We start from the raw sequence: 10,908 nt of genomic DNA on the forward strand, positions 1-10,908 counted from the left end.
GCTGGAGGAGGTGAGGCTAAGATAAGGATATTAGGATAAAACTGCTGGGTTTTCAAGAGAACTATAAGGTGAAATCGAAATATACAGAACAAGTCAAAGACCACAGGACATAAGGTGTATTTGTTGCATTGTTTTGAGTGAAATATGAAAATAGAGAGGCATATTTCTAGGGAAGCACTATTGTGTATTTTAGTTGATAAAAGTGTACTTATTAGGAATAGTTTCATTGGAGTAGGTTGTAGCATGCTAGAGCTAAGAATAGGAAAAATGAGGATATTGATAGAGACTTGTGTTTGTCGTAGAAGAAGGGAAATTATTTACTGCGGGGAAAACAAGTATTGTAGTTTGATCAGTTGAAACACTATTAGTGTTAGGGTTGGAAAATGACTATGTTTAGGCTAATGGGTTGGATTCTCTCTTTTTTGAATGCCCATGTAAAGATTTACATAATTGGGCCTCGGTTTTGGTCCCAAGTCCAAAACCGCCAACAATATAAGATCTAGAATGGGCTTCATGTACTTCCGTTACCTTCCACACCACACCCAAACTTGTAAGCCCCAAGTGCGTGGTGTGGCTTGAGTCCACATGCGTGGCATGACTACTCGAATAAATATGTAAGTTTTGTATTTTCAAATGTGATTCGCATGTGTATTTTATTATTGGGCTTGTAATATCTATTGAGCATGAATATTGATTTTTTAGGTATCAACAACTTGTAACTGAGAACATTCAAATCATGAAGTTAAGGAGAATAACGGACAAATAGAAAATGAAGGAATGAATTTGATTGAGTATTGTAACCTACCACAATTGCCATAAACTCATGTAACTGAAAATATTTATGGCAACGAATAACCATTTGAATGTAACATCTGAATCCAGTTGGATCAAGAGACACTAAACACAAGTATTTTGAAATATCACATAAAAAATTCCAATATCAAGGACCAGATCATAAAGTCTAGAAATGGATGGAAGAAAATGAAGTTGGCAATGAAGGGTAGTTCTGCTGGAAATGGTATTGCATTAGCCTCAACACAGTTTTCTACTCAAAGCAGCCAAAAATGAATACGTTGGTTTTTAAATTAGAAAAACATAATGTGTACTTCATCATCATGTTTTGGAATTAAAATCTTATAGAATTGTAGGACGGACTTGCTATTTTCACTTCATGGTACAGTTTTCAACTATGGTTGGAAAAATGATTTCATCTTGGGTTGCATTAACAACTTCAATCTTTCATTCTTTCTCTCTCTGGTTGGATATTAGCTGTCAAATAACCTCAAAACAAAGTAGAATAAAGTAAACGAAAGGGATTAGTTTTATTTTATTTTTATTTCGAAAAACGTTTTCTTTCAACTTTATAAAGTTTGAAATGTATAATTTTCCCATCTCCCCCTCTCTCCCAGCTTTCATTTTCAGACTCTCTTCCGAAATCCCAAGCTCCCTTCTCTTCTTCTCTCTCTCCGTTCGTCCAATTCAATTCCTTTAAGCGAAGTCCCATGTTTCTCTGTAATTTTGTGTAAAGTTTCATACTTTACAAAGTAAAAATCTAAGTGAGTGAGCCAAAAAGTTTCAGTCTTGAAGGAGAAGAGAAGAAACTGAAAGAGCTACAGAGAAGAAGTGTACCTGGGTTGTCTCTGCTCAGTTTTTAGGGTTTTCAGGGACTCTCACTGCCTTATGCGCTGAACCCAATATGATTGTCAGCTCTCTGTGCAATGCAAGCGCCAGGTTCTCAGTGAGTTTCACACATCTTTCTTTCCAACTTCTTAATTTTGAGAAAAAGAAAAAAAGAAACTACTTGTTTAGCATGGAATTTGTTGTATGTGTGCGTATCAATTAATTTCTGCAAATAATGGAAAAGTTTCTTTGATGTCCTCTGCATCAATAAGCTTGGGTTTTTTCTTTTATTGTTATTTTAAAATTTCATTTTTTCTGCAATATGGCTGTATTTGGTATTAGATTAGATACCCTTCATATTAAACAGGTGGGAAGATTGTGTACGCCAATTAAAACTATGTTCATCGTTCAATTCATGCACAGTATATAAATTTGTTGTCTGGACCCACACGGCCACACCAGATATATGATTTGATTATTTCAGTTTGCTTTCAATAATCCAATTCCACTCACAGAAGCTTACCTATGATTTGATCTTGTGTCTTTTTAGTGTATTATATACTAAAATCCCATCAATTAGCGTTTGGTTGGTTAATGTCTGTGAATTAATGAAATCATGGACCTCTGTTCCATTCTGAAAGACTTTAGAGTTTTCATTGATAAAATAGCCTGCATTATTCTTCACCTAAAAAAGCATGGATTATTAGTTTATTTTGAGTAGGTGATTGTGTTTTTCATTCTACCATGGAGCTGTTGTCTGTTTGTGAGTCTACTAGTTTTTATAAAGGTCTATGCATTTTTTATTCTATTACATCCGAGTATTGAATTGACTCAATAGAGGGTAAACCTCTGACCAAAATAGTGAATGTCTTGTTTATAATAAAAACATTAATAATGGAGTGATAGCTTTGCATGCTGTCGTGTATAAATTGTATAAAACTTTCTTTTCTTTTTCTTTTTAGAGAAGATTGAATTTGATTAATTTAAAAGGACAGAAAATGACATCAGCTTAATAATAGACTAATTACGGTATTCCTGGATTCTTCGTTTATCAAGATCAAACATACCACAGGGCAGAGGGGTCAGCTGTTATCTTGTATTCCTCTAGGCAATGCCACAAGGGTGCCTTCCTGCAGATTGTACCCATCTGCGAGATGATTTTCCTGTGTTATGTGTGACTTTTATTGAACCTTTTGTATTAATGAGCCACATTGGATGTGAAGGATGAACCATTACGCAGAAGAGCCTAGTGAATATCCTGCTGAACGAACAGAAACTGTGAAACGTGATGACAAGCATGTTAGATGCTTATATACGATATGACCGAAATTATGGACTACTTTGCTACGCTCTTCAGTATTTTACTAGAATCATAAGGACCTTGATAACTTGTTTTGTCTGGAGACTGTCATGTTGTACTGGAACTGGGAAATGTTTCAGGTTAACAGTGATTGTGTTGATGTGAGCTCTTGTTTATACTATATTATTAGGCATAGTGATTTATTTTTCTTCTGTTGAACTAGGGAGAAGAAGGGATTGATGTAAGAAAGATGACAGAACACAAAAGAAACCCCTGCTCTGTTGAGCAAAGCAGTCGCACTGCTCTTACATCTAAGCGACATAAGACTGATTTATCCATGTCAACAAAGGTTTCTGTTCCTTCCTTTCCCTCCTTTACTTTCTGATCTTGAGCTGTGGACATTGTAAATTTATTTGGTATCTGTGTTTTATGTCAAGAAATACAATTGTCATACAATTTTAGTGGTGTGTAAAACTTTGATTACACTTTCCTGTTTTTATTTATTTATTTTATTTATTATTATAATTTTTTTTTATGTAACGGGTATTTGCGAGACATATGGTTTCAGATAGCGTCTGGTTTATGCTTTTGAGCTTGACAGTTTCACCTTGAGGCATCAGCATTGTCTTTGATATTTCAAATACAGTTTAAATTACCACATTTGATTTTGATTTAGATCCATGATAAGCTGCTTATCATTGCTGTGCTTTATTTTTGTAACCTGTTGATTAGTGTCTCGTCTAGTTTTTATCATTTCTTAGATGCTTGAGATGTTATTTGAAACTGCAATAGCAAAGAAAAGTGGACAACTTTTAGCAACCATTGTAGTGAGTTAGTTTTAAAGAGAATATGTCAAGGCAATAATCCCAATGCTGATCTAAAACTACTTCAATGTAGATCAATGTGGTGGAAAAAAAAAAGAACTTTAGAATGTCACTTCTTTATCACTTGAGTACTGTTCTACCTAGGTTTGAGCATTTATCCACATGCTGGTGTCTTTTGATTCTTTTGTCTTTTTTTGTTTTGCTTTTAGGAGAGAAAAGAGAAGCTTGGTGAACGAATTGTGGCTCTACAGCAGCTTGTTTCTCCATACGGAAAGGTGCATAGATTACATGAGTCATTCTCATTAATGCTTGAAACTGTTGAAGCATAATTCAGAATTGTGGCATCACGGCATTAATTGTTTCCAATCAACTGATCTCTTGGAATTAGTATTACAGATTTCCTTGGTCCATGAGATTCTGATACGATTACAAAGTGATACTGAATGTTCATGCTATATCTCTTCTCATTTAGTTTCCGAAATGTTATTTTATATATGTGTGCCTAAGCTCTGTTGTTCCCTTCATTTTATTGCAGACAGATACAGCTTCTGTCTTGCTGGAGGCAATGGATTATATCCGCTTCCTTCATGAACAAGTCAAGGTTAGCTCGTTATTTTTATTTGAACATCAACCTCAGTTCCTAACTTCCTAACTGGTATAAACATGTGTAATAAAACACATGCTGGTGTTTTTTGATAGTTTGTGTCAACTTTTGATGGTATAAGAATCAACTTTATATGCTTTTCTTTATCCAAAGAAAAATGCAAGGGATCTCACCTACAAATATCAGATTTTGTTTAGTTAACTAAATTGGGTTTTCCTTAGTTTCTAATGCATAACGCCATATCTTGAGTCCAAAATTTTGGGATTGACTGCTGCTATAGACAATACTGCTTTATATCTGCCAGAAATTAACAATGAATGATTTTTACACTGTCTTTTACTTGGGCTGATATTTCTGCACAGTGCGAACAGATAGATATGGCTGATTACATGGTGGTATATATGGCTGAGACATGTCCATTTTTATTTACATTGCTTAATGTATAAGTCAAAGTAAAGATAAGAGTGACTGTTCTTTTATTTGCAATGTTTCGGCCTTTTGGGTCTGTGACTATATGTCTTCAATAGCTACTGTGTGAAATGGTAACAGATTTGACTTTCTTCTTGTTAACGGTTTTAGGTGTTAAGCGCTCCATACCTCCAAAGCACGCCAACAGCTAAGATGCAGGTGAGCTTGAGCTGGACATAATTGCAACATTGTCAATTTTTTTATTTTTTATGGAAATTTTCTTTCGGTTATATAACATTCATCAAATGCAATATGCCGTGATTATGAGACTTCCTAATCATCAGTGATGACTGAAAGTCGTATGAAGCACATGGATCTGGCATGCTGCTCTGTTCTTCTCACCGTTGTACTTATATTATGATTTTCATTTATCAGGAATTACAGTCATTCAGCTTGAGAAGCAGAGGTCTCTGTCTCGTTCCAATTGATTGCACAGTTGGAGTTGCTCAAAGTAATGGTGCAGACATCTGGGCTCCCATAAAGACTACTTCCGCCAAGTTTGAGAACGTGAACTCAAATTCCTATTGATAGACGATATCGAGCTCAACCATTAAAAAATGCATAGGATATTGAAGATGCTAAATTGAGGCAGTGTAAAGGGTAACCAATCGTTTCTAAATAACAATTACTAATTTCCTGAAGCAGAAGAGGATTCATAACTGAAACTTTTAGCAGGATGCCCTTCATGCGGGAACTTCATCTAATGCTTTCCCAAACCATTCTAGTTTTATGATTGGTGGTGGGATGAGCTTCTGCTACTCCTAGATTTATTGTTTACCTGAAAATCTGCAAAATGTATATCTATAAACCTGTGGTTCTTATAAAAGTATTTAAAACCTTGGTTTACCAATTCAAATTTCTGGGGTTCGACCCTCCCCTTATCTTTTGCTCAGCTTTTCGGCTTGACGTAACTAATGATTAGTCATTAGTTCAGTATGGCAAATGCATGGGCTGGAGACAAAAGAGTAGTCATTTAACTTTGGAGATGAATAATACCGCAGCTATCTTTTGTTTTTAAGTATCTCGAAATCAACTTGAGCCAGCGTCTCACATGTATAAGACCACACACAATTTTTACTAAAGGAACGTTTACTTGGAATGAAATTCATAAGGAATGGGAGATGGAAGGAATGAGACACGTTATGTGGAGATTTTGATTCTACTGAGCTGTTTACTTATAATATAAATGAAATTTATCACGATTGATGCTGTTTAGTATATCGAATTAGAATCAAAATTAGTTTGAGTACTAAAATACCCTAAGAAAGTTAGGCAAATTAACTTGAGATGACTGAAAACCAAGAAGCTAGCATGGTGGAAGTATGACTTCAATAATTTTTTCTTTTTGGTTAAATACACCCGGTCTACATAAACAACCTTCCATAAAGTTTGAGTCTAAAATTTATATTTATTCTTATATTGTAAGGACTCTTGATATTCTCTATTATTTTAGATATTTGTAATAAAATGTTTAAGCTTAACTCTCCCTTCCCCCACACTTGTATTTAACAGTTTCATCAATCAAGGTTTTATGGTAACGGCCTCAGCATCTTTATGAAAAAAAAAAAAGGTTATCTAATCAAATGCAAAAAATATCACTTTGTGGTATTGTTTTTTGTTTTTTTTTTTTTCTTCAATACTTAAGCGGATTAATATTAGTTCCATCTCATTAAGTGATTAAATATTTTCGTACTAGGCGTTTATAGTGTGCTTATGTTCGTAAGTCGCTTGCGAAGTTTTGGTTAGACGTAACAAAACAATTGCTCTGGCCAAAACGATACTCATAGTGAACTATTTTGCTAGCCAAAGAAGTGTAGAATGCCCCGAATTTGTGGACGTTCTCATATTAATTTATACTTTATACTAGACTCCTGGCTTACGCTTCACGCATGCCAATTTGTTTCTTTTTGTTTTTGAAAGAAGGTAACCATTGCAGACTTGCAGTTATAAAAGTAGTTACTGCAGAAGATATGATTGCTTGGATCTGGGCCACAATAATAACATTGTTCTTGTTTTTTTTTTCCAATGCTGCAAAACATTCTCAGAGGAACTGAGTATTTGTTTTGATGATTGAAGAAAGTGGAAAAGAAAAAAGAACACAGGATCCATGAGTATCTTGGATCACAAATAAAAAAGTAACAAATATTCCTTTGATGAGCAAAACCTGTGTCTGGAAATGACCAACTTCTGCAGAGATACATCTTTCCTATTTCACGTCTAACATTTCTACATTCCAGTGTGAGCTAGAGTAATAGGATGAACCCCCCTAAAAAAAAAAAGAGTAATATGTTGACAGGGGAGGGGATGTTAGAAATTAAACCAAACCGATTATCTACTTATTATTTCATATTGTCTGGAGCCTGCTGGCGAAACCCGTTAATATATTCCAATTTAGTTAGTGATTGAGGAACAGGAGAGTTTTTCTTGTTGAAGTAGAACCGTCGAGTTAACACTAACATACAGCGTTATCTCCTTCCTTGTAATTTCGAAACATCATTGGGCTAGATTGAAGACTGAAGAGTGATATCAAATGACTGAAGAAAGAATGAAGAAAAGAACAAGGAAGAAAATTAGAGAAAATCAATCACCCTGATATCACAATTTTCTGTTCCCCGAGGGATCTGAAGACACATAATAGTTAAGATACAGAATCTTCAGGTCACAGGAGATTATACAACAAGCATATTCAGATTGCTGATGTAGGCTTCACTTTCCCTTGCAGAAACTGAAGTATATGTTCCCGCTTCCAGTTGTCGATTCTGGTACAGAAAAAAATTGTATTCAAAAAGTGTGTATAGATAACTTTTATCATATTAATGGATATCAAAGTGCTAGGCAATCTGGGATTACAGTTTCTCAATGCAACCAGTATTGTCTTACAGATGCACATGGACAACTTCAGGGAACCTTATTATTGGATAAGGTGAGAAATAAAAAATAAAAAAAAATAAAAAAAGTGGAGGAGGGGGTGGTTGAGAAATAAATTCTCACCTTATTGTTTCCTTATGTTCGCCTGCATCATCTGCCATGATCAACTTGGGAGGAGAATTGAAACTGTATTGAACTTTAACTGATGGAAACCGATCCTTCTCTTCTTCAATGAAGGCAACAATTTCTGGATAAAATACCAGTTTCCTCATGCAGACCTCGAGTATTGCACCAGAATAAGTAATCTGCAGTCACAGAATTAAGCATGTCCTTTTGCGTTTAGAGGCTAGTATATTGAACTTTCAGTTAAAGAGTAATTCCAAATGGACTCTATTTTCATCTCTGAATTAAAAAAAAACAATTTAAATTTGTAGAGATCAGTAGGGAGCCGTGAACACTGAAAATAACATATACAGGCACCAAACAAACACAACAAGAAGAGTTCGATTCCCAGCCACTGAAGCTATCCTATAAATCTGTGCACAAAAAATTTTTTAGGCTAAAGTCAAGTTTATTAGGCAAAGAATTGGCCGGGGTAATATCTTGCAAAAAGCTTTCAAATACAGCAAGAGAAGCGGCAGGCCAAGTGGTGCTTCCCAACACAAAGTTTCAATCGGTTTTCTTTCATGCAATCCGTATCCTGACTTAAGAAGGGGCACTCAGTAAAACATAGTTTTTGATACTAAAAGACAATGGATTTTTGGAAATTATTAAGATTTGCCAAAAAGGTGCTGTTAATTATCCCAGGAGTACATAAACCATTGAAATAATAACTTATTTGGCACAGTACAAAGATTTTAAATCAGGGAAAGAAATATCATTGAGGCAATATTTTCAAAAGGAGTTGCAAATGGATCAACGGGCTCACCAATGGTTGATGGTTCTAAAACCAGAAGCCTATGTCATAGATTAACTTTGCATGTGTAGAAATTCTTTAGCACACAAGATATGAGGATAAATTCTACATATTGCAACAGTGATGTGAAGTTTAACTATCCCTATTCTGTTTAGACTCTAATTGTGAGACTTTGAATCTTACTCTTTATTTGTTGCACCAGTGATATGATTTTACTATTGATGGTTATTAAAATGGTCATAGAAGAATGGATCACATATGGAATTTATAAGTTATTCGAAATAACAAGATTAACCATCTTTTTAAAGAATGATAGTGTAAATAAAACACTAATGGCAGGAACTTGATCAAGAACATAGGTGGAAGGGCCACTAGGGTTTATCACAGGGAAAAAAGTATCCAAGGCTCTGATTTGGCATTCTGTTGAGGATGATGGGCTTGCTGGGATCTTGATTGATTGGTTTGGGAGAATTTTAAATGAGTACAGACTAATAATATTCTGATTTACTATTAGGATTTCTGGATTTATAATTCAAAGTTTTTGCTCTCCAGGTTTGTGTGGTGTCACTGGTGAAATACAAATGTATTGAGTCTGCACCCGTATCGATGAGGTGGAGCAGATGAGAAAGCGTTAGGCGTCTGTGATTCCTAGAACTTACTAGTGTGATGCAAGTAGTTTCTCCAATTAATATTTTAGTTTCCCATCTTGTTTTCATATAATTTATTTTATCCTAAACAAACAGAATTTTCGATAGAACACATCACATCATCAGAGTTTATTTAGATAATAAATGAAAATGCGCGTTGACAGAAAACTTACTGAGGTAACAAAAAGGTCTGGTTAGTAGTTAGGGTTCAAAATTACGGATATGGGAATATGGAGCACTATTCCATGCGAGTAATGTGGTAATGAATATATGGAACTTTATAAAATAAAAACTAAAATTCAAAAACATACAAAGGAGAAGCCGCCAAGAGTTTCTACATAATGACCAAGTCTTTTTAGTATTTTATGTAATCCAATTACTGTAGTTTGCCCTTACCCATATGGCCATGTATTAATCATGCACACATTGCAACATCAAAGTTATTTAGGACAACCAAATCTCAGATCAGAACTTTCTAATTAAACATTTCTAAACAGCAGCATATGAGTAGACTAAAACCTGATTTCAACTTGCATAAATGAACAGTATAACTTCATCGGTACCTTCGTCATGGAATCATTGGAATCCTCAGTGCAACACTTTTTACAGTCTGATACCAATTCTGCTATCAAAATATGACGTCAGTATATTTTTTAATCAAACCAGAAGTCACAGAAACAGAATGATAGTTAGCAATCAAAATCTCAAGCTGTCATAACAAAAGCGCTCATGATACAGATATCATGTGATATCAAGCCTTCAAGTCTAGTTTCTTGTTAACATTGCACTAATTTTCTCTCGTAATTTCTGCACTCTGCTTCCGCAGCGTTTTAATTGATGTTTTCTTTCTTGAAAATATAGTTCAGTTTCTCACGCACTTTCTGCACTTTGCTTCTGCAGTGTTGTAAATAGTGTTGGGATACTTAGTTACAGTGAAGTTTCCTGATATCTATTTGACAACTGCTACGGATGATACTTGTCAGTGCCAAAGAATGCCGACTTCAAGAAATGAATACCTCTGTAGATCTCAAATTTTTAACAAAGTCAATTATGTGTTTGTTCCAAAAATTCAAAACCAGTTTTCTTTCTTTCTGGAACCACACAGAAAAGGAAACCAAATTCACACTGCTAGGCATTTTCGAAAGAAGATCATTTGGATATCCAGTCCATCATTTACCAATACTGATCTCAAACACCCAAAGCTCCAATCTAAATAAACTAGACCAGATACTGTACTCACCAAATCAGACGAAGCACAACGTTCACAAATTTTTTTAAGGACTAGCCCAACAATCTAAAAATCAAAGCTGAGAGAGAGAGAGAGAGAGAGAGAGAGAGAGAGAGAGAGGACCTTGGTCTTTGACGTAGTCAGACAAACTGTTGCAATCAGAGCACAAAGCAAGCCCAGTGAAACCAAGATTCTCACATTCCCTAGTGCTCAGCCGCTCTACCGATGCTGATGATAAACCTACCCAATACACCACCACAACCAAAGCCGTTGCGATCCACGCTCCCCCCATCTCTCTCTCACTCTCTCTCCCGATCTCTCTGACTCTAAAGGAAGGCAACAGGTCGTGTAATTTACAAAGGAGGGGTAGGTATAACCGTATAAGTATAACGACGTCGTTTCACCCAAATCAAATAAAATTTCAAAAAAAAAA

At 35.2% G+C, this 10,908-nt stretch overlaps 2 protein-coding genes across 2 annotated transcripts; one reads left to right on the forward strand and one right to left on the reverse strand.

Moving 5' to 3' along the window:
• Positions 1-1,394: 1,394 nt before the first annotated feature.
• Positions 1,395-5,672, forward strand: LOC101297976 (transcription factor bHLH113-like). Its single transcript, XM_004309546.1, has 6 exons — positions 1,395-1,738; positions 3,144-3,269; positions 3,954-4,019; positions 4,280-4,345; positions 4,928-4,975; positions 5,192-5,672. Exons 1-6 carry the CDS (start codon positions 1,697-1,699, stop codon positions 5,342-5,344), a joined length of 501 nt encoding a protein of 166 aa, XP_004309594.1. The 5' UTR covers positions 1,395-1,696; the 3' UTR covers positions 5,345-5,672.
• A 1,693-nt stretch (positions 5,673-7,365) lies between these two features.
• LOC101298275 (15 kDa selenoprotein-like) lies at positions 7,366-10,894 on the reverse strand. The gene is made up of 4 exons (XM_004309547.1): positions 10,599-10,894; positions 9,811-9,869; positions 7,808-7,989; positions 7,366-7,575 (listed from the first exon to the last, which is right to left on the reverse strand). Exons 1-4 carry the CDS (start codon positions 10,765-10,767, stop codon positions 7,503-7,505), a joined length of 483 nt encoding a protein of 160 aa, XP_004309595.1. The 5' UTR covers positions 10,768-10,894; the 3' UTR covers positions 7,366-7,502.
• Between the last annotated feature and the right edge of the window lie 14 nt (positions 10,895-10,908).

This window comes from Fragaria vesca, unplaced genomic scaffold, assembly GCF_000184155.1.
Source record: "Fragaria vesca subsp. vesca unplaced genomic scaffold, FraVesHawaii_1.0 scf0512974, whole genome shotgun sequence".
In the NCBI taxonomy this organism is placed as follows: Eukaryota; Viridiplantae; Streptophyta; class Magnoliopsida; order Rosales; family Rosaceae; genus Fragaria; species Fragaria vesca.

Excerpts from the sequence above, each read along its gene's own strand:
- LOC101297976 (XM_004309546.1), top strand. The coding sequence starts at position 1,697 with ATGATTGTCAGCTCTCTGTGCAATGCAAGCGCCAGGTTCTCA. Across the intron at positions 1,739-3,143 it reads ATGCAAGCGCCAGGTTCTCA|GGAGAAGAAGGGATTGATGT; the intron begins GTGAGTTTCACA and ends CTGTTGAACTAG. Across the intron at positions 4,346-4,927 it reads TCCTTCATGAACAAGTCAAG|GTGTTAAGCGCTCCATACCT; the intron begins GTTAGCTCGTTA and ends TAACGGTTTTAG.
- LOC101298275 (XM_004309547.1), bottom strand. The coding sequence starts at position 10,767 with ATGGGGGGAGCGTGGATCGCAACGGCTTTGGTTGTGGTGGTGTATTGG. Across the intron at positions 9,870-10,598 it reads TGACTACGTCAAAGACCAAG|AATTGGTATCAGACTGTAAA; the intron begins GTCCTCTCTCTC and ends TTTTGATAGCAG. Across the intron at positions 7,576-7,807 it reads GAACATAAGGAAACAATAAG|AATCGACAACTGGAAGCGGG; the intron begins GTGAGAATTTAT and ends TTTCTGTACCAG.